This window comes from Atheta coriaria, unplaced genomic scaffold (genome assembly GCF_025399875.1).
Source record: "Atheta coriaria isolate IRGN ID8LTWV9N9 unplaced genomic scaffold, Caltech_Dcor_3.1 hic_scaffold_39_pilon, whole genome shotgun sequence".
NCBI classification, from domain to species: domain Eukaryota; kingdom Metazoa; phylum Arthropoda; class Insecta; order Coleoptera; family Staphylinidae; genus Dalotia; species Dalotia coriaria.
The window spans coordinates 47,285-73,977 of NW_027045481.1; the positions used below are offsets into that span (position 1 = coordinate 47,285).

The window sequence follows — 26,693 nt, forward strand, 5'->3', positions numbered from 1 at the left end:
ATTAAATGTGCTGCCACCCGGCAAATAAAAAGTTCCTAGTATAACAATGAATGGCCAACCTAAAAACTTAAGCCACTGTAAGTTACTACATAAGAAAAGTCACTAGATATTGCCAACGTAACTTCACGTATGGCCAAAGTAACTAAATTATTATGCATAGATAACAATACAATATGTCCGTGAATAACATCAAAATCATCTCATCAGATATGGAGCATTTCTTGTTCGGGGAACGAATGGAATCGCACGAACAAGTTGAGGATGGTATATAGGCAGTATTTGTCTTGGAGGAGGGTATGAAGGTCTATGAACTGGAAAAGATGGTCTTGGAGCAAAATAAGTGGGCCTTGGAGCAGAATAGTTAGGTCTTGGAGCAGGGTACGGACGTCTTCCAATGCGATAAATACGAATCCTAATTAAGAATAATAGTTATAATTTATATTTCAGTATAAAAAACAAAAGATAAAATTTGAGGACTTACACTTGCGGTTTAGGTTGCTGCTTTCGAAAACGTTTGGCAAGCTCTTTCTGTAAAACTTGTTGATCTTGCTGAGAAGCTTTGGTGATTTCCTCCATCACTTGGTGATTATATGTTGAATGCAACATGAGCGCCAATACTCCAGCTCGGTTTGTCATTGTTTGACGAATTTGTCGCTCTTTTTCTAACAATTCATCGAGTTTCAACCACTGCCTAACTCTTTCCAAGTCAATCTGAAAAATTAAAATACATATTTGCAATACTGTTAATGTATGTTGAATGCCTTATTAATTGCAATCCACACAAACTTAATAAGCATAAGCATAAGACTAAGTTTTATCGATAGAAAGTAACACACCTCTGCCCTGCGCAATTTTTCCCAAACATAATGCTTCAAACAAGACTTCTTCGGTGCCCTGCAAAAATCCCCCGTAGCATCGAAAACATTCGTTACCAATGGGCAACCGCACACCTCATCATCTCCGATTTTCGGATCCTTGCAGTGCTCAGGACACAACACTCTTAGTCTTTTACAATAGGTGCTATTCACCGGATTGAAGAAGTCGCAAAACATCACGTTGCCCTCAATACGCGTCTTGTAAATACTTCCAAAACTCGACTGAGACTCGTACTTATTGAAGCACTTCTCCATGTGTTTAATTGCAGTCCGACTATGAATTTCATGACCGCACGTAATGCAGTACATTGACATTTCCGTCTCGTCTTCAGCATCACCTTCAGCATTTGGATCTATAACGGCGTGTCTCGCTCGTTCGACAATTGCGTCAAGTTCATTATGTCGCTTATCAAGTTCTTGTAGAATTTTTTTAACTTCAAGTTGATTTTTGCGAACAGATTCAAGCGCTTTGATGTTGATATCCTCAGCCACGCAAGGGGACAGGGCCCATTCTTGAATCCGCTGTGGAAGCACTTGATAAATACGGTTTGTAGCCAAGCGTGTGCCGCAAACGTCCGAACAATATTTTGATCCTTGACGGGCTTTATTGACACACTCGGGTCCGTAGCACTGACGAGCTTCGGCAGTCTGCAGGTGAGCGGTAGACGATACTTCACGATCCGAGCTGGAGTCGCGACGTTTTCTTCTACTGCGACTTTCTTGAATACTAAAATTAATACAAAATCATGTGATTAAAATGTGTAATATGAATGTAAATTGAATTATTACGTACCCCCCATAATTGATGCAAATCCTTTGTTTACATCTCTCCTTGTGCTTCCCACTGTGCCTTTTACTTTGCTTGATGCATACATCGCATTTCCCGCAATCTACGGTACGCAGACATCCCATGCAATCCCCGCACTTCTTTAACTTTTTATCAACCTTTTGCTCATTCCGTTCTTTACGCTTTTTGGACTTTGGATCCTCTATACCTTCTGCCGGTTTAATCGTTTCGTCCTTCTTTGCTCTCCATCGAGTTTTTAAAGAATTATCTTCTTCAGTGCACCGCATACAAAAATATTGCCGGATAAGCTTTGCCTCCTTCTCAGATATATTGATGCAATCTCCATGGTACCATTCCTCACAGGCATCACATGCTATCATGAAACGGGAAGAATCAGATGATCGGCAGATGCAATACGCTTGTCCATCTTGCTTCATAAGTGTGTCAATTTTTGATTGTCGTTCCGGAAGAAGAAACTGCTTGGCAATTTCTTCCCTCTAAACACATGCAAATTTAAATTTAAAATAACGCCAAAACAGACTTCTTTTTGAGGTTAAATCATTGTAATAATACGTACCGATTTATCTCGTTCTCTACGCGACATTTTCACAATAAATGATCTGGAAACTCTATAAATAAATCGAATTTTTCAGCAGATGCTTTATATGATAGGTTTTAACAAATATTCAAATTTTACGTGAAAAACGTCCGACAACCAAACATCAACCACTTTTGTTTTGATTACTTACGCCGAACGCGCCGAACAGCCAGGGGACCTTTATGTCAGCAATATGAGTTGGCAATACTGTTGAAAACAAATTCAATATACCGAGTGTCTAAAAGTTTTGTAACTTTTCCATCTTCTACATTTTCAAATATATTCATATAGAAATTGAAGATTTATGAAATTACACGCTTGCAATTTTAGTAATGCTGTAGTCAACAACATGGATTATGACTTAAATGTTATCAGGACGGTCAGAAGTGCCTCGTGCTAATTCCCAACGATACTTGTATTTATGCAACATTGGTGGACTACACTTGTCGGTGCTTTTGAAGTTACTTATGTTTCGAAAGCAAAACTATTAACCCTGACATCTTACTGCATGCGATTTACGAATGAAAAGTATTTTAACCTCATGTGATAACAGCAATCGTCGCCGGCAGCAATGCAATTATTGGTTTTGTATTTATCATATTTATTTACGCCTGATTATTTGTCATATTTTAAATTGAACGGCGTGTCTGATTCTGTGCCACTGATTATGCCATGAATTTGCCGTTGCCGGGGCAACTTAATATCAAATTCTTCCTAGGCAATAAGCTTCTCAACTATTCTAAGTTTTAAGTTAATTTGAAGAAGTCTTCTAAGATGTGTAATACAACAAATTAGCTTACAACAAAAAATATTTAAGAGTTGAATCATCATATGATATTATGAATAACATACGTGAGTTTATAATATACTCACTACTCAGCAAACATTTCAGACATGACTCATGTTTACGCAAGTCCAACGTCACGTAGCTGACAACAAAGAACCGTCTTACGTGTGTTAATCAATAAATAATCAATGAATATTTGAATCATTATCAGCAGCTACCTTAATGATGTTGATATATACACACGTAAAATTGCATATTGTTACTCCCACCTATGTGCTTGCACAGTTTTAGTCAAATATTACAAAGATTTCATTCATTGAACGCGTGATTCAACGCAATACTTCTTGTTATGTATTTCTTGTCACTCATTCAGGTGCGTTCCGTGTTTCCACTTTTTTGCCCACCAACATCTTTACTCCCCCGCCACCGCCCTTCCAATTTTGACTCATTCGCGGATGCCGCTGACTAACCAACGCGCCGAGTGCTCGAATGCACACGGATCTACTTATCAGTCGAAAACTGGAAAGTTTACTTGAGTTGAGTGGTTCTGATAAGCGTTTAATAATAGTCTCACGGAAGGTTTTGGGCGTTGTACATCTAGAATTCCAGTCATTCTCAAGCACGTAAATTAACTAACAACATAATTGTGAATTCGGCAAACAAAGCAGTAATCGGAACGAAGTCCATACAGCTCAAAAAAAGTGAATAACCTCTTCATAACTACCGAACTACAACTGTTTTTCATTGTTTTGTTGTAATATATAATTAATTAAGTGAACCTTTAAATTTAAGTGATGGATTTAAATGAGCTGGATAAACAGCTCGCCGAGCTTCAGCTCATCGCAAACGGCGAGCTGAAGAATTCTATGGGGGCCAACAAAAAGATCGGACCTGCTGTACCACCAAAACCGAAAAAACAACAACCATTAGTAAGTTTATTATTAAAAACGAAAAAACCGTGTATGCATAACCCTGATATTTTAAGGTACCACAATCATATTCTTTAAAAAAGCAAACTGAGCCATTATATGCATCCAGATTGCAAACTGCTGTGCCCCAGCAAGCACAGATGTACTCCAACCTGCCACCTTCTGGCCCACCACCAGGTTCTGCTAACTCAGCCTCACAAAATATGTATGCCAATCTACCAAGAGCATCACCACAGCCAAATAGCTATATATATACACCTCAAGGATATACTAAACCACCAGAGAATACTTATAGTAATGTTCAGAGGAATGCTGATGGGCTGATATATAGTAATCTTATGCATCCACAACCTGGGAATATAGGGAATACTGTCTACAGTAATGTTCCAAATAATGCAGTTTATGCTAATGGAGGTAAGTGGAATTGTTTTAAAATGGTTTGTAACTATTAATTGTTCTAATCTTAGTTATACATTCTTATACATTTTATTCACACATATTTCATTTTTTGGAAACACTTGAGTTACTTAAATCAATTTATCTTCACTTCTTACCCACTTAATGTAAATCTCTAATGTAATTTGAACAAAGACACTCAGTGAAACTTGGCAGCTGACTCTTACAAAGTCAGTAGCCTCTAATAGACTTGCTTGCAGAGGGAAGCTTGAAAGACTTTCAAATATGGGTCTTTCATATGATATTAATTGAGTGTTCCAATACCATTACTTTGGAATATTGTAGTTCTGTTTGCATATAGTGACATTTTAATGGCTTGGATCTGATTTTTTTTAATTTTTGTTATTATCTGTTGCTTTGGCTTTGGATGGTTATGATTTATTTTCTTTTCGTTTGAATGTTTTGTAGATGATTTGCCACCTCCACCTCCACCTGTACCAATGTTACCACCCCTTTCAGTGCCATTTACAGTAAATACGAATTTTCCACCCCCGCCGGACGAGTTGCCACCGCCGCCGTCTCCAGTCAGCTCTAGTTACAGCGAGTTAAGACGCGCGACAGAACCTGGGCCGGGGGATTATAATAATTATATGGGATCGCAAGTAAGCAGTGCATTTAAAAAGTGTTATGGTTGCAAATTTATGATTGAATTTGTTGTAGTCATCGACATATGAGTCGATTTATGAACCGATTAATCCACGTCCGCCGAGCCAGATGTCCTCGCGTAGCAATTATTCTCTGTATGCGCCTTACGTGAGCGGTGGCAGTACAATGTCGGGCCCCAGTCAGTCTGCAAGTCGCGCAGGCGGCAATGAGCAGGTGGTGGACACGCTCACCGACCTTCTGGTACAGGGCATGGACAACGAGGTCGAAAATGGTGATTGCTTTGGCGTGTGCGCCAAGTGCAAGGAGAGCGTTGTGGGCGTCAGCAGTGGCTGCACTGCAATGGATCAGATCTGGCATACTGCTTGCTTTGCCTGTCATCATTGCGCTATAAACTTACAAGGAAAACCATTTTACTGCATGGATGGGAAGCCATACTGTGAAGATGACTATTTAGTAAGTACAAGTGTTGTAGTTATGTAGTAGTTATTCATATAAATACCCCCGTTTGTTAGTATGGGAATAATTTAATACATCAGCTGAAAATAATTTATTGGAGATCAAACATAAAGGTGTAGATAAATAGGTGTGTGTCACTATACGTGGTAACAACGAATTGCAAATTGACACACTTTATCTAGTCGTAACCAATCTGTAGTTAATTTATTATTCTGTTGGTGTTTTTGTAGAATACCCTAGAAAAGTGCTGCGTCTGTACGAAACCAATCCTCGATAGGATTCTCCGTGCCACTGGGAAACCCTACCACCCCATGTGTTTCAAATGCGTAATTTGCGGTAAAAGTTTGGACGGAATACCCTTCACAGTCGATGCCACCAACCAGATACACTGCATCGAAGATTTTCACAAGTGAGTAAACAAGTAAAACAACCGATTTTTTCCAATATTAATAATTTTTTGTAGGAAATTTGCGCCAAGATGTTGCGTTTGTAAGTTGCCAATAATGCCGGAGCCAAATCGAGATGAAACAGTTCGCGTCGTGGCATTGGACCGTAGTTTTCATATAAACTGCTACAAGTGCGAAGACTGTGGTCTTGTTCTTTCCAGCGAGTCGGAAGGCCGCGGCTGTTATCCGCTCGACGATCACGTGTTGTGCAAGTCCTGTAACGCCAAACGTGTTCAACAGCTAACTAATCACATGACTACCGAATTGTAAGTCGTTACTGTCAGCAATTCCAGTTATGTTTTAATTTGTAAAGTTTACTTTTTTACAAAGCCTAGAAAGTTTCTTGCTTCTTCTATTCGTAATTTAAATTATAAATGATAATCATTACCAAATGTAATAGTTACATTCCAATCAGTCGAAACGCAAATTTCTTAGCGTACTAGTGCACACAATTATTAATATATTAATAACATGGTAATGAAACGAAATAGCTGACTCTGATATGATAACAATGTCAGTTCGCTCAAAACTATTATTCGTCAACTAAGCATACACTTGCAATTCATATTTAAACTTGTAAATGCAAAGTTAAATAAAACTAGTGCGAATGCAACTATCAGTGCATAAATGGTGTCTAAATATATCTAAAATGAATAATGCTGTAGTAAAATGTCAAGTGTTCTAGCGCAGAAAGTTTGGCAAAAAAGGTAGAGCAGGAAATAGAATAAAACTAAAACAATCCCTGTTTTTATACATATTTACGTAATTGAAGCTATGAATCTGGATGTGCCAATATATTATGTGATTTTTTCTATTCTATTTTGTATTTTATTGATTTTGATTACGTTTTTATTAAGTATTATTGTTATATCTTATGTGAATTTTGAATAAACGATTTACACTTGGTGCGATGCAAAATTGCCTTTTCTTTAACTATTTCCGAGATTAAAAATAGAATGCGAGCCCAATGGGTTTATACTTAGCACGAAACTTTGGTACCCATTTTCATGGTGATCAATATGTAAACACATACTCGAGAAACAAAGATACTTTCAACTTTCGGTCTTTCTTTTTGTTTTCCTACCCAGTCCGAATGTTTGCAATCGTCAAAGCTAACTTTATTTTATGTACTGATGTTCTAAATAATTCGGGTGTGTCCGTGTGCGCAGTTATGACTGTGGGCAGTTGTCTTGTGAGCAGTTGTCGTGTGAGCGATCGTCTTATGGGCAAATGTCCGGGAACCTTGAGAACCATACTCTTAAGTTGTTGAGCCAAGACATTCCCTCTTCATATGCTTCCATTTCCATGTATCTTACTTTGAAAAATGTTATGCAATATCTGGTATCTGCTATTGTGCCTCATATTATGACCAAGATATTATAGCTTTCTGGTGTTTAGAGATATTAGAACCCCTTTTTCCGTTTGCATTCTGTTAAGTATTTCTCTATTCGTTATCCTGTCTGTCCACCTGTCCAATTAAAGAACTAAACCTGAACTCATGAAGTCCAGAACTATTAAGTACCAATTACTCAATGGCTTGCAATAAATACATCCGATTGCCAACTTTGATAAATTTTATTATTATGATGTGGTATCTTGTTTAATTATAATGTTATTATATTATTAAATAACTTCACTACCATTGAATGTTGTTACGTTTCTAGTTACGCTATGCACGTTCCGATGTCGTCGCAATTCGTAAATCGTAAACTACGAACTTGCCCGGTTAAGAATTGCACATGTACAATGTCGCATAAATGAAACGGATTTGTTTTTGTTAAGTGTTTGCGTTAATTGTTGTATCTAAGCGCCGAAATATGATGTATTCGACGTTGCGTTATGCCTAGCAAGAAGGCTGGTATAAAACCCCGGCGGTGTAGACTGGAAAATCAATTCACTGCGTGGTTCTCTCATCGTTCGGCAGCATGAATCCGAAGATCGTCTTTGCCTTTGCTTTATTGGCCATTGCCCACCAGGTAAGTCGCCAAAATTTTAATTGACAATTTTTTTATTAAAATAAAAAATCATATATTAAAATAATTTTTAACTTTTTGTTAAAACCTTTCTCGATGCAACATAAATAATAAATATTAATTTTTGTGTTTAGGCCAAATCCGCATGTTTATGTGGACCTTTCGGTGAAGGCAAAGACCTCTGCTCGACATCTTCTTCGGGTAAATGCAGTCCGTTAGTGATTCGCCCAGCTCAGCTGCCGAAGATCAATGTTGAGACCTACTCTAAACCACGTGTAGTGTGCCAAACCATCGGCGGCGGTGTCTCAAACCCTTTCAAACCTTTGGGTGACCTGTGTTCTTGCAAACAATCAATTGTTATACCTGCCATCGTACCGCGCCCGGTCTGCGCTTGCTCGTCATCATCAAGCTCTTCTTCTTCAAGCTCATCTTCGAACTCCAACTCGCAATCATCTTCTGGTTGTGGTGGGGCTATCTATGTAGGATCTGGCTCAAACTCTGGTTCTTCTGTTGCTGGTGACTACAACACCGCCTACGTCGTTGAGGAAACCGGCCCAACCGCCGCCGCCGTTGACCCTGTTTCCCTTGCTCTTGCCTACAAAGAACAAAACCGCGCTTGTGGTGTATCCGAAGGCCGTCTGGCATACGGTTTCCGCAAACTCCCCGTCGATGTTGTTGATGAGCGTGCAAAGGTTGAAGAAATCAACGAACAAGGTCTGCATGCCTGCAATGGACAAATTGTTGAATTGAAAAAGATCGGCTGCGGACGTGTAAGCAATCCTGATGATGAAGCTTTGGCCGAAATTGAAGCCTTGGAGGTTGATGATTTCGAACAGGAAGCCGCTAACACGGGCGCTCATGGAATCAAGAGCTTGAGGTACAAGGATGTTGGATTTGGAATCGCTAACGTAAAGAAGACTCCATTCAGACAGATCATGGGTGTTGTTGAGGTCAACCCTACTCCAGTTGAGGAACCCATCACTAAGTGCAATGACGGATATAGGCCAGGCAATGTAATCTTTAAGAACACCCCACAAGTCGAGACCTACTCCACAGGCCCTGGAGTTCCAGCAGATTGTGGTGAGTCCGCCGAAGACTACCGCCCATACTTCAAATACTCTACTTCTTCCTCGTCCTCGTCGTCCAGCAGCAACAGCAACTGCAACAAATGCGCTCACAGCAGAGTATACTATTAAATCTAATTAGTTATGCTTTTGCAACATCAAGCAAAAATAAATTCAAGGAATCACTTTCACTTCCAGTACATTCAAAAATTTGAAGAAATTTGATACAAAATTGTAAAACATTTAATTTACTTAAAAGAATCTGTGATATTAATTTCAAATGGTAGCCATTTTTATGTTATGTAAATTCAACAAAATTATATTTATAATTTTAGTTTCAGTTGGTATTAAAATTGATTTTTGGAAAACTGCAAATGAGTAGATAAAAAAACATTGTAAAAGTCTGATTATCTCATTGAGAAAAATGTTTGAATTCACAAAAATATATTTGTCCAAATTATATAAAGTGCATTATTACCATATTACATATTTAATCATTTTTAAATTTCATCAATCGTATTAATAGTAAAACCAAATATTTCCACCTTTTATTTGCAGTGTTTATTCAATTTCTATAGGCATTCGTTATAATGACACACTCTATGTAACACTAAAATTTGTACAATTTACGTACAATTGCTTTTCAAAGAATATGCAGAGGAAATTAAATAAACGCCCAAAAGCCACAATACCTGTAGTGGGAGGAATAAGATGGCGTAGGGACAATTAAACTTCAGGACAGCTGCAAAACCCGTATTATTATTGGAATCATCACAGGGTGGTCCAAACACAGTGATCCGAGGATGGTGCGAGAAAAAGGAATAGACTTCAAAATACTTAAGAATACTTGGGTTGTGGTGATAATATTGTGCAACATTTTTAACTATTTGCACTGAGTTTGTTGATCAGGACTGTCCTGGCGATGCCCTCACCGGCGAAACAATTGTCGATTCATCAATGCTTGTGGTTAGAAACTATAAGACCTGACCCCAAACAATTAAAGGATATTTCTGCATCCTTGTTGAAAACGAAGGGGATTGAATTTTTATATATTCAATATAGATCTTGAAGCAAGCAGTAAATTGTACATTATACTTATTTGTTATAATTATAAATAATGCGGCCCAATATATTTTACAAGTTTAAGAATATGACCAAAAGCATTTCCCAGCCAATTCTGGATGGAAAACAGGTTAATATTAGGGTCCGACCGAAACTGTTTTTTAGCCGAAACGGAAACCGAAATTTCGACTCTGGCCTCAGTTTCGGCCGAAACCGAAACTGTAATTTACATAAAATATGTTTAATTTAAGATTCAAGATTTAACGATTTAAAATGCATAAAAATTATTTACAACAGTATTAAGCAATAAAGTGAAGTAATTGAAGATTGATTGAAATTTTTGCTTTTGGGAATTTTTTGAACATATGCTTGATTGAGGATTCCCTCAAACCACTATCGTGTGTCACTTTAAAATAATACTAGAATAAAATTCACGAACACTGAGTTTCGATACTGCCGAAAGTTTCGGCCAATTTTTCCACCAAAGAAGAAGATGTGGCTAAGCAGGAGTTCTTGTCACGTTTAGCCACGTGATGCTTACATTACTACTTATTATCTAGTTTCACTCTTTTTCCACGTTTCAGTTTTTGTACTTGAACTTTTGTATTTTAAATCTTCGAAATTCGGTCATACAGTACTGAGAAATGAAAGGATATAAATATGCCGCGCGCCGGGCCATGTCGCGCCGTGCCGACAATACTTTAATCACGTCCTTGGTCGTCCGTGTTTAAAGTACCATTTTTTGAATCTCAAAACTGTGGATCATTTATATCCTTACATTTCAAGATTTAAATAATAGCGCTTTAAAGGTGGAAGTACAAAAATTTAATTAATTGTGTACTTTACAGCTTGTAAATGTAAGCGTAAATATTAAGCATTCCTTGAATGCGTACTCTTGAACTTGAGTTACTTTCCATTGCAGTGGGCGTTTCGCTCGAGTTATGTTTAGCTTGGAGTAAAACATTGTGAATGAATTGTAAACACTGGGCGTAAGTGCGCCAGTTTACAAAAGCATGCGCAATTTACAAAACACTCGTTACAACATTTATCAACATAAGCATGACTAACTTGAAATTGGACATTGTTACACGGCAAATTGTGTAGTACATGATAAGCAATGGCGTCGGATTGTATAAATAAATGTGTACACGTACCTATATTACTAAAAGGAGCAGACAACTGCAAGTATGCAAAATTTTGAAAACTCTAGGTTTGCAAATTTCTATTGTATAACTCATACATCAATAATAATAATAATAATTTTTACTATTAATTAGTAAGCTTTTTATATTGTCAAAAAACAGATTTATTAAAATTTCAAATTTGTACAACTCGTAATTCATGCTTCAATAATAATAATAACACAATTTAGACGCACGCACAGCAAGGATTGATTTTTTTGTCCAAATTATGAGGTTCTCAAACATGCAGTACTTAATATAGTTACAGGCAAAGCAATAAAATATTTAGTAGTAATATATTTGCAAATAGTGTGCATTGGATATTTTGGTATAAATTTTACTCTAAATGGGAACTTAATCTTACTAAAAAAACTTATTAGAGGTTACTGCAGTTGTTAAGAGTACATCTATCTTTTAAAATTTTGCACTATTGACGACCAAAAAGTCTAGTTAATAGATTTAATTTGGTAACCGCAACCGCAGAAAGTTTATGCAAAAATATTGGACTTTATCACCAAAAGTTCACTGTTTAACGATGACAGAAACAGCTGACAAGCTTGGGAGGAAGAACAATGAAAACTAATTTTTCATTAGATGCATCTATATAGTAGTATATTTGTATTTAATAAGCGTATCCAACGCTTATTTCCTTAGTTTGATGAAATGGTTTTTAAGTTTCATGCATGTTTGTTTTGATTGATTTCAATATAATTGGCATTTCCGCCAATAATTTTCATATTTCTGCGGAAATATAGAATGCATAACGTTGGCAAATATACTTTGCTAAAGACCAATTAATTTTCTGTCTTAGGAGCGTTATTCATTTAAAACATTTTTCGTATTTTCAATGGATGTCAATTTGTATAAGATACATTTAGTTAAACGACAAAAAGACAAAATTTGTTATCAATTTAAATAAAATTACTTCTCTACAAATTGTTCATAAGTATGTGGTACTATGGATGTAATAAGTAAATCGTAAATAACAAAAAACAAATTGCTGTAATTATTACATTAGTTGCGCATACCTTATGTAATTAATTATTATTATACAAACAAAATTTAACAAATGTACACCTTCGATTAACAAACTGCAAATTGTAATAGCTGCGCAATTGTTGTCAACGCAGTTGGTATTTGACGCGGGTTAATTAATCGATATATAAACGAGTGCAACATTTTCAAACGCCACATTATTTACGTTTGTGCGATATTGCTGTTCGTCGACGTAGATAAAAGTCAAAGAAAAAAAAATCTTTTAAAATAGAAAAATAAAAAGTGAAAATGAAAGTGTTTGTTGTTGCTTTTGTCGCCTTAATGGCAATTGCTGCTGTTTCTGCTGATTGTGGATGTCTAAAAGTAAGTTAACTTAACGTTAAGGTATTGAATGCGCTTCAATGTAATTTAATGCATTTTTATTTTACAGTGCAGTAAAAATTTGTACGTTGCATCGCCGCCATCATCTCCTGTCCAAGTGATCTATAGAGGATCCACCTGCTCATGCAATCGTGTAAGTACAACTTAAATATTTTTACAGACTGGTTGATTTTATTAAAAAAAAAAACTTAATCACAGTTTTACTTTCTTAGTCCGCAATAGTTAAATAATTAGTTAGTTAATTATTTGTATTTTTATTTAGCAAATTCCGTACTCTATTGAGCAACCCATTGTGAAACCGGTGAAACCTGTGACCCTTCGTGACAGTACCTACAAATGCATGCCATTGAGAATCGTCAAGAAGACCGTCCAAGTACCACTTTACTCCTACGATTACCAAGTTCAAGTACCAGTAGAGCAGAAACGTTGCAACAAGTGTCTTGTTGGACTAATTGCACAACCAGACCGTGTTGTCATGCCAGCACCATCTTGCCGGGAACCATCACCAACCGTACCTTCCCGCGGACCAGTATTTGAAGCTCTCTCCAACGTCGAAGACGAGGACTACCTTTACGAATATCCAGTGAAGAAATGCTCTTGTGGAAGGTACAATAAAAAGTTTAATATGTTAAAATTTCATTCAAATCGTTGCAATGTACCGAAAATTGATTCACGATATCATGATGGTTACCGGGAACTAACAAAACAAGAAATCGAAGATAATATCAATAGAAATATCAAAGATATCTTTTTTGAAGATACTTTTCAAGGTAGGATGAGGAGGTTGTTCTTTCTGGGTTTAAATAGTTTACAACAGCACAAAGCAGAAGAACCTAAGTATATGAACATCGGTAATTTTAGTGTAGGGTTAGGAAAAATAAATTTTAGTCCTCCTCCTATAAAATCATTGAGAAGTTGTTCTGAAATTTTGCAACGAGCTAAAAGGTCTGCTTCTAATTTTGCCGAGTCTAAGATAAAGGGTAAAAGGGCTAAAAGAACATTGCTGCCCTTTCTTGACCCCCAGCGGTTTGCCTTTAACCGGTTTACCATGGATACTGCACCTTCAAAAGCTGAAGATGCAGCATCAGTTAGCACTATTTCGACTAAAAGGCATAAAAGATCTTTGGATGATCTCACCTTCTCATTTGAAGAGGACAATGAAATATCAAATGGCCATGATGAATCCTATGAAGACCTTAGTTCTGAAGACACCTTGGACACTGTGGACCACCCCGAACATGAAATTGTGTCAGTTCCCAAAGCATCCACTCTTCTTTTAGACACGCTTCATATTGATCAACTTTTGCCTCAAATTCCTTTATTGTTTTTCGTCAATGCTCCAATTTCAATGTTGGCAAAATTTCACAACTTTAACAAGCATTTCGAGCCTGTTATTCAGAGCGTACCAACTGTCATTCGTACGTCAGGAAAATACTTTACCGATTTTGGAAAAAAATTCAAAAGATCTTTTTATGTCTTTACAAACTGTTTGATGTCAAGTATGGATCAGCTTGGTCATCGAATGAAGAGGAGTTCATCCTATTCGAAATCCTTACAGGACTTTGAAGTGGTAAAGTGCACAATCAACCAAGATGGTTCTGTAGATTTTATTTTATTTAATCACAAATCAGATACTAAATTGAAAAACATAGCTTTAGTAATTGAAAATTTTACGATGGATGCCAAAGAGGCGGAAGATGTCAAAATGTATCTAGCCAAAGTTGATACTACTAGTTTGACTGACAAACCTGAGAAACCGAATGGTAAAACAAGAAGAAAAAGAGATATATTTGAAGTGGATCTTAGTGGAGATATCAAAGATCTTATCAATGAAAGGTGGGGACACCTGATGGAAGAACAACAACATTATCCATCAACCCATCAGTCAGCCGAAGTTATCTTTGAGGATCATTTTAACCAAATTCCAAAATTGTATGACGCTGTAAAGAAAAACACACACAAAACCAAAACAACTCATTTAAAGAAAAAATCTTCTGGCCCAAAAATAAGAACAGATCCAATATTGGGCGCTGTTCATTCTGTATCCAAAAGAAACATGAAGATTTTGCAGATCTCCACCCTGAAAAAAACCTCGACATCATCAAACAAGAAATATCCAATGTTCTAGGACGGCTTCAAAATCTTTTACATACTGATATTGATAAAGAACTAACATTCTACGAAGATCTAGTAAAACTTCAATATTTAAAAAATACATTGATAAGTGATTGGCGCAAACATTTGACTGGGGATAAAGGTCAAATAGTTTCGGCCAAGATGAACATTCTTAACTACATCAAGGAACTAGAAAAATTCCGTGCGTCGCTATTGAAGAAAAATCTCAGGCTATTGAGTTCTCAAGATGGAGATGCCTACAACAGATCTGATTTGATCAAGTTTTTGGTGGAATTGTATAAACTTCAGATGATTTTTTCTCGAGTCCATGAAGACCTCAACGATAAAATACGGTTGGGTTCAAAGTTTAATCAACAGAATGAAGACACATATATTAAACAACTAGAAAGAATTAAGTTCTTAGAAAAAACTAATAAGTTTGAATTGGAGAATCGCCTTAAAGGAATAAGAGACACCCAAGTAGAACACAACATGATATTTTTAGAAAAATTAAGAAAGCTTTTGGAATTGGATGCATCTGTTGAAATGGAGCACGATGACAGAGACGAAGTGCACAATATTGCGAGGATGATTAAAGAAAACGCACATTACAAGTGGCAGCAGGTGAAACTAACCAGAGAAATTATCTCTATGGTAAAACTCAAACAGACTTATAGGAAAGAGTTAAAAAATTTATGGGATTTAGAAAGACACATTTTGGAAAATGATGATTTGCTAATGAAGAAAGGAGAAAAGGAAACAGTTGTGTCTTTAGAAGAAGAAAAAAGTGAAGAAATTGAAAAATTCGAATCAAAAGAAGATAATTCTTTGGAAACGTTTGATATACTTAAGATGGCAAAACCAATTACATTAAAACCACTAGAATTGAATAACTTAAAACCAAATTTAGACTGGGAAAAGAACATAAAAATTAAGATGGACGAATTTGTTAAAGACATTGCAGATAAAAGAAAAGCTTGGGTTAAAAAAACAAAGAAACTTGCAGAAATTATGAAGGAACCTTGAAAGCTCTTACCGAATTTCCGAACTTCAAAATTTTACATCTGTTTTTATTTTATATTAATTTGTTATGTTTTATATTTTACTTTGTATACATTTGTACCATTTTCAAATAATTTATTAACTCTTTTTAAATGAGTAGAAATATAAGTGAACTAACGTTTAAATTGCGTTATTACGGGATGCATTTTCTGCTTTAGTTGACTGATACTATTTGATATTTGGGATATAATTCAAAATTTATTTTCTGTTTCAGATATTGAATCAATTTTCAAGCACGGAATAGAGAAGCAGAAAATGCGCAATTGAAACATCAATTAATTTTAATCAACCGTAAAAAATGCAATTAAAATGTGTCAGGAAGATCGTGATATTTGTGAACTTTAAAGAATAAATACATTGAATAACGAAAAAAAAAAAATTTATAGAGAATTCATTATTTTAATCCACAATTCCAATATATTCTTATTAATTCCTGTACGAAAATGAAACCTGACAATTAAATAAAAAAATCGAACAACTCATGATACTAGAAATGGACTTCTGACAAAGATTAGATGGCTAATCAGGATTAGAAGACTTAACCAACATACCCGAAATAATGGACGTCTAAGCAGATATTCGAGATAAACTCGTCCTGCAAGAAATAACCAGGAAACAACAAGAATGGTACACCGTTTGGAAAGGATTGGAAAGGAGCACCTACCAAAAGCGATAAAAAACTGAATTCCAACACAAAGCGAAAAACGTGGTAGACCAAAACCAACCTGGATGAATGGGATCAGAAGAATAATGGCGGATAGAAGTCTTAACACGGGAGACTGCGAAGACAGAGATAACTGAAGGACGGGGACCAGAAGGCATCATGATGACGCCATAAAAAGTTCACTACAGCTAGTGTAGACACGTTACCGTAATTTGTAAATCTACATAAATATGTAAATTGTAATCTACAAAGACATTACTACTTTATGTTTGGATGTAACTACTATTTATAAAACGCAAAAACACAAGCCACCTATATAGTGCCCTACAAACTTAATACAAAAGCAGTAACAAAATATCCTTTAATATAGAAAAACACACAACCATATCATTTACTGACGAAGCATGTTTAACACTTCAAATATTTCACTACGCGATAAAAAAAGTGACATAATTGAAAATATTGCAAACATAATAATTAATTAGGGGCCAGTGTCTAATGCAACCTAACAATTGATAATATTAGCAGATAATTACCATTCTGACAATTAAGCAAGCAGTAAAAGAGTGCCGTAGAAAGAAATTGTATTTTGTTTTAAATAAAATGTATCAAAAACATTCTATAAAAAAGAAGATTGCAGATATTTTTACTGTGGCCGACATGATTTTAATTATGCGTGTAACTTAACATGCGTTGTTATAATGTGTGACATTGAAAAAATGCATTTAGGCAGTTTAACAATTTGCAAGTTAGGCATATTTATGAATTTGAGTTGACTTAATGTAGTAATGCGTTGGGTTTAGCAGTCGCAGCGTCAGTAGTAGATGTAAATAAAATATCTAACCTGTGAAATAATATATCAAATTAAACAATTACATTATTATTTATCATAATAATCCGTTAAAACACAATAACAAAAATGCGGAGGATGGCAGTTTCGATTACGTCAGTAAAAGCGCCAGCTAGCAACTACATCAAGCTCAACATATGTAACGAATTGTTTTATTTAAGCGAATGTGTTAATTATTTCAGTGGATGTAGTTTTGATCATTTCTTAATAACATGTTTTTATTGCCATGCCTAACGCAAGTGCAAGTGGTTTGTAAGTGTAATTATTATTATGGTAAAGTGTTTGTTATCAAAACAATGTATTGGTATATTCAAGGTATCAAAAGTTATAAGTATTTTACGAACCGTTAATTAAATTCACTGTGCTCGTTGCCTTCCGAGCACGTGTGGTGGGTGGCGTTTGTTACTTTTAATTTTTTACAATTAATAAAAGTCATAAGAAGCTTAAAGACTGAAAAATCGGAAATAAATAAATTGAGTTCCTAAGGATCAGTTGCCATGGCAACGTTAACAACTTGGAGGTTTTTGTGTGCACTTGTAATTATTCATGTAAGTCATATGAAAGTTTTATAGGAAACAATTTATCGTTTTTTTAAATATATATTTCTATTAAAACCAACTTGTTTTAGTGTGTACAATGTGCATCAACTTATGATGACTTCCGTCGAGTTTTCTACTCGCCTAATTCAAATTCTAAATATGATGAGTATGAGATTTTAGAACGCTCCAACTTTAAAATGGACCAAGATGAGTCCCCAGAAGCATCGTGTGGTACCAATACGAACATCGATGATACGTCTAACATCAAGCAACCACAAGCTATGGCGACCGCTAACGTAATGTTGCATATTGACCAGAGCAAACACGCGCATTCGCCGTACTACAAAAGCAAGCACTCTATGCCAACTCTCCCTGTATTCCCCAATTTACCACCTTTGGGTGGTGCTGTACCACACATATCGGCACCAGGAAACCTTGGTGGTCATGATGCACCAGCATATCATGGGGTTGGCAATGTTCACCAACCTCATCCCCTGTACTATCCGTGCCAATGGCCAAAGTCTAATTACGGACATTATCACGGAGGGTATCATTCGTTTTTGTTTCCAATGAAACCGTATAATCCTAATGGAAAAGATTGTAATGGTAATGACGAAACAAATAAACGTGGTGGTCGTAAACCCAAGCATCATGACCATGGAGACATTGATTCAAATGAAGATGCATCTGATATATCTGATTCTGAGTTTGAGGATAATTCTGAAGAAGTTGGTGCACACAATCCATGGCATAGCTCCACGACAACAACTACAACTACAACTAAGCGACCAAAAAAGACAAAGAGAACCAAAAAGCCTAAAACTACTACACTGAGGACTACACCCGCTACGTCACCCACAACTCCTCCATGTACAGAACCTACTGCCTCTGAGACCACTACTACACAAGAGTGTGATACAAGTACACTTTCAAATTGGTCAAGCAGTACTCCTATTATTCACGATCATACGGTTGTACCAACTACAAAATCTCCATGCAGCGGAGGTACTGATGGCACTGGTGGTACATGTACAGATCAACCAAGCACAGATAGCTGCTCTGATAGTACTGGACTGGTAGATGGTTGCGGCCATGGTATTGGTCACGGGCATTATCCTCATGAATCTTGCCACCACCACCATCATCATCACACGGGGACTTGTACTGAACCTTCAACTGTTTTCAGTTCTTCATCATCAACTGAATTTACCACAATGTGTGTGAAAACAAGTCCTACTCCTATTCCAACAGATTCTACTACAACCGAGACTACGACTACTACATGGGAATCAACAACTCCAGAATGTGACACTTCACCATCAACGCTACCTACAACTGAATGTGTTACAGAATCTACTACTGATTGTGAAACTAAAAGTACTACAACAACTACTGATTCATGTGATCTTTCTGAAGAGGATAGTACCACACCACCTACAACTACGCCTACTACTACTTCCTCTACAACGACTACGACCGAAGCATGTGATGAAGATAGTACTACACCTACTGAAACTACTCCAACCACTACTACTATCATAACATCTACAACCGTAAAAACGACAGAGGCTTGTGATGAAAATAGTACCACACCAACTACAACTGCGTCTACAACTACAACTACGACTTTAAAAACGACAGAAGCATGTGATGAAGATAGTACTACTCCTACCACAACAACTACGACGGTGAAAACGACAGAAGCATGTGATGAAGATAGTACTACACCAACTACAACTACCACAACTTCTACAACAACTACAACTGTAAAAACGACAGAAGCTTGTGATGACGATAGCACCACCCCAACTACAACTTCAACCACAACAACCACAACCATGAATACGACAGAAGCATGTGATGAAGACAGTACCACACCAACTGCAACTACTCCTACCACAACCACTACGACTGTAAAAACGACAGAAACATGTGATGAAGATAGTACCACACCAACTACCACTACTTCTACGTCAACAACTACAACCATAAAAACAACGGAAGCTTGTGATGACGATAGCACCACCCCAACCACTCCTACCACTACTTCAACCACAACAACTACCACCCTAAAAACGACCGAAGCATGTGATGAAGATAGTACCACACCAACTGAAACTACTCCTACCACAACCACTACTACTGTAAAAACTACAGAAGCATGTGATGACGATAGTACCACACCAACTGAAACTACTTCTACCACAACCACTACGACTGTGAAAACGACAGAAACATGTGATGACGATAGCACCACACCAACTACAACTACCCCTACTTCTACAACAACTTCAACCGTGAAAACGACTGAAGCATGTGATGAAGATAGTACCACCCCAACTGAAACTTCTCCTACCACAACCACTACGACTGTAAAAACGACAGAAGCCTGTGATGAAGATAGTACCACACCAACTGCAACTACCACTACTTCTACAACAACTACAACCGCAAAACGACCGAAGCTTGTGATGACGATAGCACCACCCCAACTACAACTATTCCTACCACTACTTCTACAACAACTACAACCGTGAAAACGACAGAAGCTTGTATTGACGATAGCACCACCCCAACTACTCCTACTACTACTTCCATCACAACAACTACAACCGTAAAAACGACAGAAGCATGTGAAGATGATAGTACTACACCAACTACAACTACCACTACTTCTACAACAACTACAACCGTAAAAACGACGGAAGCTTGTGATGACGATAGCACCACTCCGACTATAAGTACTCCTACCACTACTTCTACAACCCCGAAAACGACAGAAGCTTGTGATGATGATAGTACCACCCCAACTACTCCTACCACTACTTCTAAGACAACAACTACAACCACAAAAACGACAGAAGCTTGTGATGACGATAGAACCACACCAACTACAACTACTCCAACCACTACTTCTACGACAACAACTACAACCGTAAAGACGACCGAAGCGTGTGATGAAGATAGTACCACACCAACTGAAAGTAAGCCAACCACAACAACTACGACTGTAAAAACGACAGAAGCATGTGATGAAGATAGTACTACACCAACTGAAAGTACTCCAACCACAACAACTACGACTGTAAAAACGACTGAACCATGTGATGAAGATAGTTCTATACCAACTACAAATACTTCTACGACAACAACTACAACCGTAAAAACGACAGAAGCATGTGATGAAGATAGTACCACACCAACTGAAACTTCTCCTACAACAACCACTACGACTGTAAAAACGACAGAAGCGTGTGATGAAGATAGTACCACACCAACTACCACTACTTCTACGACAACGACTACAACCATAAAAACAACCGAAGCTTGTGATGAAGATAGTACCACCCCAACTACTCCTACCACTACTTCTACGACAACAACTACAACCGCAAAAACGACAGAAGCTTGTGATGACGATAGTACCACGCCAACTGGAACTACTCCTACCACTACTTCTACGACAACAACTACAACTCTAAAAACGACAGAAGCATGTGATGAAGATAGTACTACCCCAACTACTCGTACCACTACTTCTACGACAACAACTACAACCGTAAAAACGACCGAAGCATGTGATGAAGATAGTACCACACCAACTGAAACTACTCCTACAACAACTACTGCGACTGTAAAAACGACAGAAGCGTGTGATGAAGATAGTACCACACCAACTACCACTACTTCTACGACAACGACTACAACCATAAAAACAACCGAAGCTTGTGATGAAGATAGTACCACCCCAACTACTCCTACCACTACTTCTACGACAACAACTACAACCGCAAAAACGACAGAAGCTTGTGATGACGATAGTACCACGCCAACTGGAACTACTCCTACCACTACTTCTACGACAACAACTACAACTCTAAAAACGACAGAAGCATGTGATGAAGATAGTACCACACCAACTGAAACTACTCCTACCACAACCACTACAACTGTAAAAACGACCGAAGCGTGTGATGAAGATAGTACCACCCCAACTACTCCTAACACAACCACTACGACTGTAAAAACGACAGAAGCGTGTGATGAAGATAGTACCACGCCAACTGGAACTACTCCTACCACTACTTCTACGACAACAACTACAACCGCAAAAACGACAGAAGCTTGTGATGACGATAGTACCACGCCAACTGGAACTACTCCTACCACTACTTCTACGACAACAACTACAACTCTAAAAACGACAGAAGCATGTGATGAAGATAGTACCACACCAACTGAAACTACTCCTACCACAACCACTACGACTGTAAAAACGACAGAAGCGTGTGATGAAGATAGTACCACGCCAACTGGAACTACTACCACTACTTCTACGACAACAACTACAACCGCAAAAACGACAGAAGCTTGTGATGACGATAGTACCACGCAAACTGAACCTACTCCTACCACTACTTCTACGACAACAACTACAACCCTAAAACCGACAGAAGCATGTGATGAAGATAGTACCACACCAACTACAACTACGCCTACCACAACAACTACCACCGTAAAACGACAGAAGCTTGTGATGAAGATAGTACCACACAAACTACAACTACGTCTACCACTATGTCCTCAACTACTACAACAGAAGTTTGTGTAGAATCTACAACATCTGATGATTTTGTTTCATGTGAGGACGTTTCTGAACTCACAAATGCTCCTGTCATAGGAGGGAGTGACGAAGAAGAATGTGATGCATCCACCACATCTTCAACTAATGCTCCAGTTACACGAACTAAACCGACCAAACCAACGAAGCCCACTCATCCTACAAGACCAACAAAGCCAACGGAACCTACCACAGTTGATGAATTTGTTTCTTGTGAAGACGTGTCGGAACATACGAATGGTCCTGATGTAGGAGGGAGTGATGAAGAAGAATGTGATGTATCCACCACATCTTCAACTAATGCTCCAGTTACAAGAACTAAACCAACCAAACCAACGAAGCCCACTCATCCTACAAGACCAACAAAGCCAACGGAACCTACCACAGTTGATGATTTTGTTTCTTGTGAAGACGTGTCGGAACATACGAATGGTCCTGATGTAGGAGGCAGTGATGAAGAAGAATGTGATGCATCCACCACATCTTCAACTAATGCGCCAGTTACAAGAACTAAACCGACCAAACCAACTAAGCCCACTCATCCTACAAGACCAACTAAGCCCACTCATCCTACAAAACCAACAAAGCCAACAGAACCTACCAAACCTACAACAGTTGATGATTTTGTTTCTTGTGAAGACGTGTCGGAATATACGAATGGTCCTGATGTAGGAGGGAGTGATGAAGAAGATTGTGATGCATCCACCACATCTTCAACTAATGCGCCAGTTACAAGAACTAAACCGACCAAACCAACTAGGCCCACTCATCCTACAAGACCAACTAAGCCCACTCATTCTACAAAACCAACAAAGCCCACGGAACCTACCACAGTTGATGATTTTGTTTCTTGTGAAGACGTGTCGGAACATACGAATGGTCCTGATGTAGGAGGCAGTGATGAAGAAGAATGTGATGCATCCACCACATCTTCAACTAATGCTCCAGTTACAAGAACTAAACCGACCAAACCAACTAAGCCCACTCATCCTACAAGATCAACAAAGCCAACGGAACCTACCAAGCCTACAACAGTTGATGATTTTATTTCTTGTGAAGACGTTTCGGAACAAACAAATGCCCCTGTCATAGGAGGGAGTGACGAAGAAGAATGTGATGCATCCACCACATCTTCAACTAATGCTCCAGTTACAAGAACTAATCCAACCAAACCAACGAAGCCCACTCATCCTACAAGAACAACAAAGCCAACGGAACCTACCAAGCCTACATCAGTTGATGATTTTGTTTCTTGTGAAGACGTGTCGGAACATACGAATGGCCCTGATGTAGGAGGGAGTGATGAAGAAGAATGTGATGCATTCACCACATCTTCAACTAATGCACCAGTTACAAGAACTAAACCAACAAGACCCACTAAAGGTACACATCCTACTACACCAACAAAGCCAACGGAACCTACCAAACCTACAACTGTTGATGATTTTGTTTCTTGTGAAGACGTTTCGGAACAAACAAATGCCCCTGTCATAGGAGGAAGTGACGAAGAAGAATGTGATGCATCCACCACATCTTCAACTAATGCTCCAGTTACAAGAACAAAACCAACCAGGCCCACAAAGCCAACTACGCCAACAAGTCTACCAACCACAACAGAAGTTGGTACCGAATCTACAACACCTGAAGAGTTTGTTTCTTGCGAAGAAGTGTCTGAACACACCAATTTACCGGATTCTACCTCAACAACGGCAACCCCAGGGGCTGGGGAATCATGCGAAGTTTCCCAAGAAAGCAAATCAGCTGAATGTGATCCGTATCATATTATAGTGCACGATTCCAAAGAAAAGCATACGCACAGTCACAAACATTTTGACGACTCCGGCGCTGTTGAACACAGCAATGAAGAGGATTGTAAAGATTGTGATCCATATCATGTTTTAATTTATGAAACGAGCAAAGAAGATATCAAAGATCCGCAAGGGATAATAGATAGAGCTACAAGCCGTCGTGATAAACAAGATCGCAAGGAGAAAGATGGGAAAGAAAAGCGTGACTGCAGAGGACGGCCAGTATTGTGTCAGGGATGCAAAGATTTGATTCGAGATGGTCAAAAGAAACCACATGAAAGGTTTAGTGCATTATGCCATTCATGTCAAAAGAGAATTTTAGCGCATCATTTAGCTTCAGCTGAAGTGAATTATTCGGGAGATCGAAGGTCCGATGAAGAAGTTCATACATCTCAAAAAAATCGTAAAGCTACAAAGTGCAGCCGCGAGGAATTTAAAGAATCCGATTGGTACGCGAGGAAATCACCAATTTGGGAACTCCCTGAAGATGATGACTGTGATGGCACCACCGGTCCAACTACAAAACCCACTAGCCGTCCCACTAAAGCAACACGTCCAACGCGACCTACCAAACCAACGAGGTCAACGACTCCATCCATTCCAACTAAACCAACACGACCAACGAGGCCAACAATTCCCACTGATCCAACAAAACGAACAAGGCCCACACGCCCAACGAAACCTTCTACAACTACTAAATCAGATTGTTCGAGCGAAGTTCAACCTGATCATGGATACGTGTCTTCTGAAGAATGTCCCGAATCAAAGAATCAACATGAAAAGCAACAAAGCTCTGAAATAATGAAAGAAACAAAAGTCGATGCTGTTGAAATGGATTCTTCTGAAGAAGTTGAAAAAATAATTCGTGGAGCACGGAACAGACAGGGTAGTTGTTCAAGTTGTTCATCATGCGCAGGTAAACGGTTCAACTTTGATGTTGACGATATGAACGTTTACAAAACCGGAACCTCTCCATCAGTATCGCCTCATTCTGTTTATTGCTGCTGTCCACAATGTGTATCTCAACATGAACAATATCATGGTAAGGAAATATTAAACTACTAATTTATTCAATTCCAAACCACTTTCTGGCACAATAATTGTATTATTTCTTATTACATTTTAGCATCATTGGCTCCGGTACCACTTCCGACTTATAATTCATATGGCTATAAGTGTGGCTGTTCCTCATGCGTTCGCTTGCCGGTTGATCTGCCCCCAGCACGGTCTCCGCATTCAACAATAACACATATTTCTGACCACGCTCATGTTGAAACACCACTGCCATATTCACGAAGAGTTATTTACATTAATGATAGAGAAGAGAACATCCCATCAATTCCATCTATAGCTGCATCAATGCAACCAGTGGCCGACAATACATATGGTACTGAATCATGTGGTTGCCCACACGGGGAAGGTTATCCCAACGGAAGGAAATGCCCTTATTGTGCGCCATATCGTGGTGAAATGACCTATTAATTTTAAAGACGCAAATACAGGGAATGTGTGTTTAATAGAAAAATTGAGTCATTTGTTTTAGCACTACTTAATACAATTGCTCATGTTCTTATAATAGGAAATTTTTGTGACGAAAACTAAATTTATTAATTTATTGGACTGTATATTAAATAATAAAATATGATAATATTTATTGCATTAAAATAAAATTAATTATTTGTATGAACATGTTCTATACCAGCGTTTCCCAAAATGTGGGTCGTGACCCGACACTGGGTCGCAAAAAAATTCAGCTGGGTTGATTAACAAATAACATTATTTTTATTAAAAATAAAATAAATGTTTTTTTCATAAGGTGGGTCGCGTAAAATTTAAAAGTCTTGTACCGAGGCGCGATCTATAAAGTTTGAGAAACTCTCTTATCCTGCTTCGGGTTTTGTAAGAATTGATAATGATATTTGGTGCAACTCTATTCCTATTATAATTTTAACAAGAGTTTAAACAAGTTTTATACATGCATTTGCAGATATTGCAATATCGTATTTCAGTGCCAATAAATATGTTAAACATATCAACTCATGTTCAAAGTTTATTCATTAGTAAAATAATATATCACATGATTCTTATAATTTTGTACATAACACCTTAGTAGCACAATGTAATTTGGTATTGATGTGTAATTGAACTGTGTAACTGTGACTGTAATAATTACAATGATTAAACCCATTCCGATTTTATGCAAATTAATAATTTGTAGATCAATGGTGTATATGGTACATGAAAAGTAATATTATTATATGTTTGACTTATTATCATATCAGAGATTTTTTACGTCAACTGAGAATTCGGATTTATTTAAGAATTTGCAAATCATAAATCTTGTGAACTTTGATCTAGTCAGTGCGGTGATTGTTTTGACTAAAAATCGATGCTGCCGTCGCAACATGTGAATAACAATTTGCATGTCAATGAGATA

The 26,693-nt window shown here is 37.6% G+C and overlaps 5 protein-coding genes across 7 annotated transcripts; 4 read left to right on the plus strand and 1 right to left on the minus strand.

Moving 5' to 3' along the window:
• Positions 1–122: 122 nt before the first annotated feature.
• On the minus strand, positions 123–2,741 carry LOC135802553 (CXXC-type zinc finger protein 1-like). 2 transcript variants are annotated; one of them, XM_065316141.1, is made up of 6 exons: positions 2,412–2,741; positions 2,240–2,291; positions 1,669–2,159; positions 837–1,602; positions 482–711; positions 123–412 (listed from the first exon to the last, which is right to left on the minus strand). In XM_065316141.1, exons 2-6 carry the CDS (start codon positions 2,264–2,266, stop codon positions 196–198), a joined length of 1,731 nt encoding a protein of 576 aa, XP_065172213.1. In that variant the 5' UTR covers positions 2,267–2,291; positions 2,412–2,741; the 3' UTR covers positions 123–195. The 2 variants fall into 2 exon arrangements, with proteins under 2 accessions (XP_065172213.1, XP_065172212.1); XM_065316140.1 differs by lacking the exon at positions 2,412–2,741 and having other exon boundaries at positions 2,240–2,405.
• A 750-nt stretch (positions 2,742–3,491) lies between these two features.
• Zyx (lipoma-preferred partner zyxin) lies at positions 3,492–6,858 on the plus strand. 2 transcript variants are annotated; one of them, XM_065316143.1, is made up of 7 exons: positions 3,492–3,748; positions 3,840–3,976; positions 4,033–4,390; positions 4,892–5,034; positions 5,093–5,491; positions 5,725–5,903; positions 5,958–6,858. In XM_065316143.1, coding segments are annotated over exons 1-7 (1,470 nt in total). In that variant the 5' UTR covers positions 3,492–3,747; the 3' UTR covers positions 6,211–6,858. The 2 variants fall into 2 exon arrangements, with proteins under 2 accessions (XP_065172215.1, XP_065172214.1); XM_065316142.1 differs by having other exon boundaries at positions 3,493–3,748; positions 4,841–5,034.
• A 974-nt stretch (positions 6,859–7,832) lies between these two features.
• Cp7Fa (Chorion protein a at 7F) lies at positions 7,833–9,109 on the plus strand. Its single transcript, XM_065316153.1, has 2 exons — positions 7,833–7,916; positions 8,048–9,109. The coding sequence occupies exons 1-2, from the start codon at positions 7,866–7,868 to the stop codon at positions 9,107–9,109; spliced, it is 1,113 nt and encodes a 370-aa protein (XP_065172225.1). The 5' UTR covers positions 7,833–7,865.
• Positions 9,110–14,029: 4,920 nt separating this feature from the next.
• LOC135802557 (mucin-2-like) lies at positions 14,030–22,518 on the plus strand. Its single transcript, XM_065316145.1, has 4 exons — positions 14,030–14,718; positions 14,823–15,693; positions 17,917–19,799; positions 20,945–22,518. Exons 1-4 carry the CDS (start codon positions 14,090–14,092, stop codon positions 22,437–22,439), a joined length of 4,878 nt encoding a protein of 1,625 aa, XP_065172217.1. The 5' UTR covers positions 14,030–14,089; the 3' UTR covers positions 22,440–22,518.
• A 14-nt stretch (positions 22,519–22,532) lies between these two features.
• On the plus strand, positions 22,533–25,738 carry LOC135802558 (mucin-2-like). The gene is made up of 3 exons (XM_065316146.1): positions 22,533–22,596; positions 22,668–25,298; positions 25,383–25,738. The coding sequence occupies exons 1-3, from the start codon at positions 22,533–22,535 to the stop codon at positions 25,736–25,738; spliced, it is 3,051 nt and encodes a 1,016-aa protein (XP_065172218.1).
• The last annotated feature ends 955 nt before the right edge of the window (positions 25,739–26,693 follow it).

Coding starts and splice junctions, on each gene's coding strand:
- LOC135802557 (XM_065316145.1), top strand. CDS start 14,090: ATGTCAAGTATGGATCAGCTTGGTCATCGAATGAAGAGGAGTTCATCC. Junction 14,719..14,822: donor TCAAACAAGAAATATCCAAT/GTTCTAGGACGG, acceptor TACATTGATAAG/TGATTGGCGCAAACATTTGA. Junction 15,694..17,916: donor CAGATAAAAGAAAAGCTTGG/GTTAAAAAAACA, acceptor AACTTGTTTTAG/TGTGTACAATGTGCATCAAC.
- Cp7Fa (XM_065316153.1), top strand. CDS start 7,866: ATGAATCCGAAGATCGTCTTTGCCTTTGCTTTATTGGCCATTGCCCAC. Junction 7,917..8,047: donor TATTGGCCATTGCCCACCAG/GTAAGTCGCCAA, acceptor TTTTGTGTTTAG/GCCAAATCCGCATGTTTATG.
- Zyx (XM_065316142.1), top strand. Junction 3,977..4,032: donor CGAAAAAACAACAACCATTA/GTAAGTTTATTA, acceptor TGATATTTTAAG/GTACCACAATCATATTCTTT. Junction 5,492..5,724: donor ACTGTGAAGATGACTATTTA/GTAAGTACAAGT, acceptor GTGTTTTTGTAG/AATACCCTAGAAAAGTGCTG.
- LOC135802558 (XM_065316146.1), top strand. CDS start 22,533: ATGCATCCACCACATCTTCAACTAATGCTCCAGTTACACGAACTAAAC. Junction 22,597..22,667: donor AAACCGACCAAACCAACGAA/GCCCACTCATCC, acceptor TTTCTTGTGAAG/ACGTGTCGGAACATACGAAT. Junction 25,299..25,382: donor TCAACATGAACAATATCATG/GTAAGGAAATAT, acceptor ATTACATTTTAG/CATCATTGGCTCCGGTACCA.
- LOC135802553 (XM_065316141.1), bottom strand. CDS start 2,266: ATGTCGCGTAGAGAACGAGATAAATCG. Junction 2,160..2,239: donor GTAGAGAACGAGATAAATCG/GTACGTATTATT, acceptor GCATGTGTTTAG/AGGGAAGAAATTGCCAAGCA. Junction 1,603..1,668: donor ATTTGCATCAATTATGGGGG/GTACGTAATAAT, acceptor TATTAATTTTAG/TATTCAAGAAAGTCGCAGTA.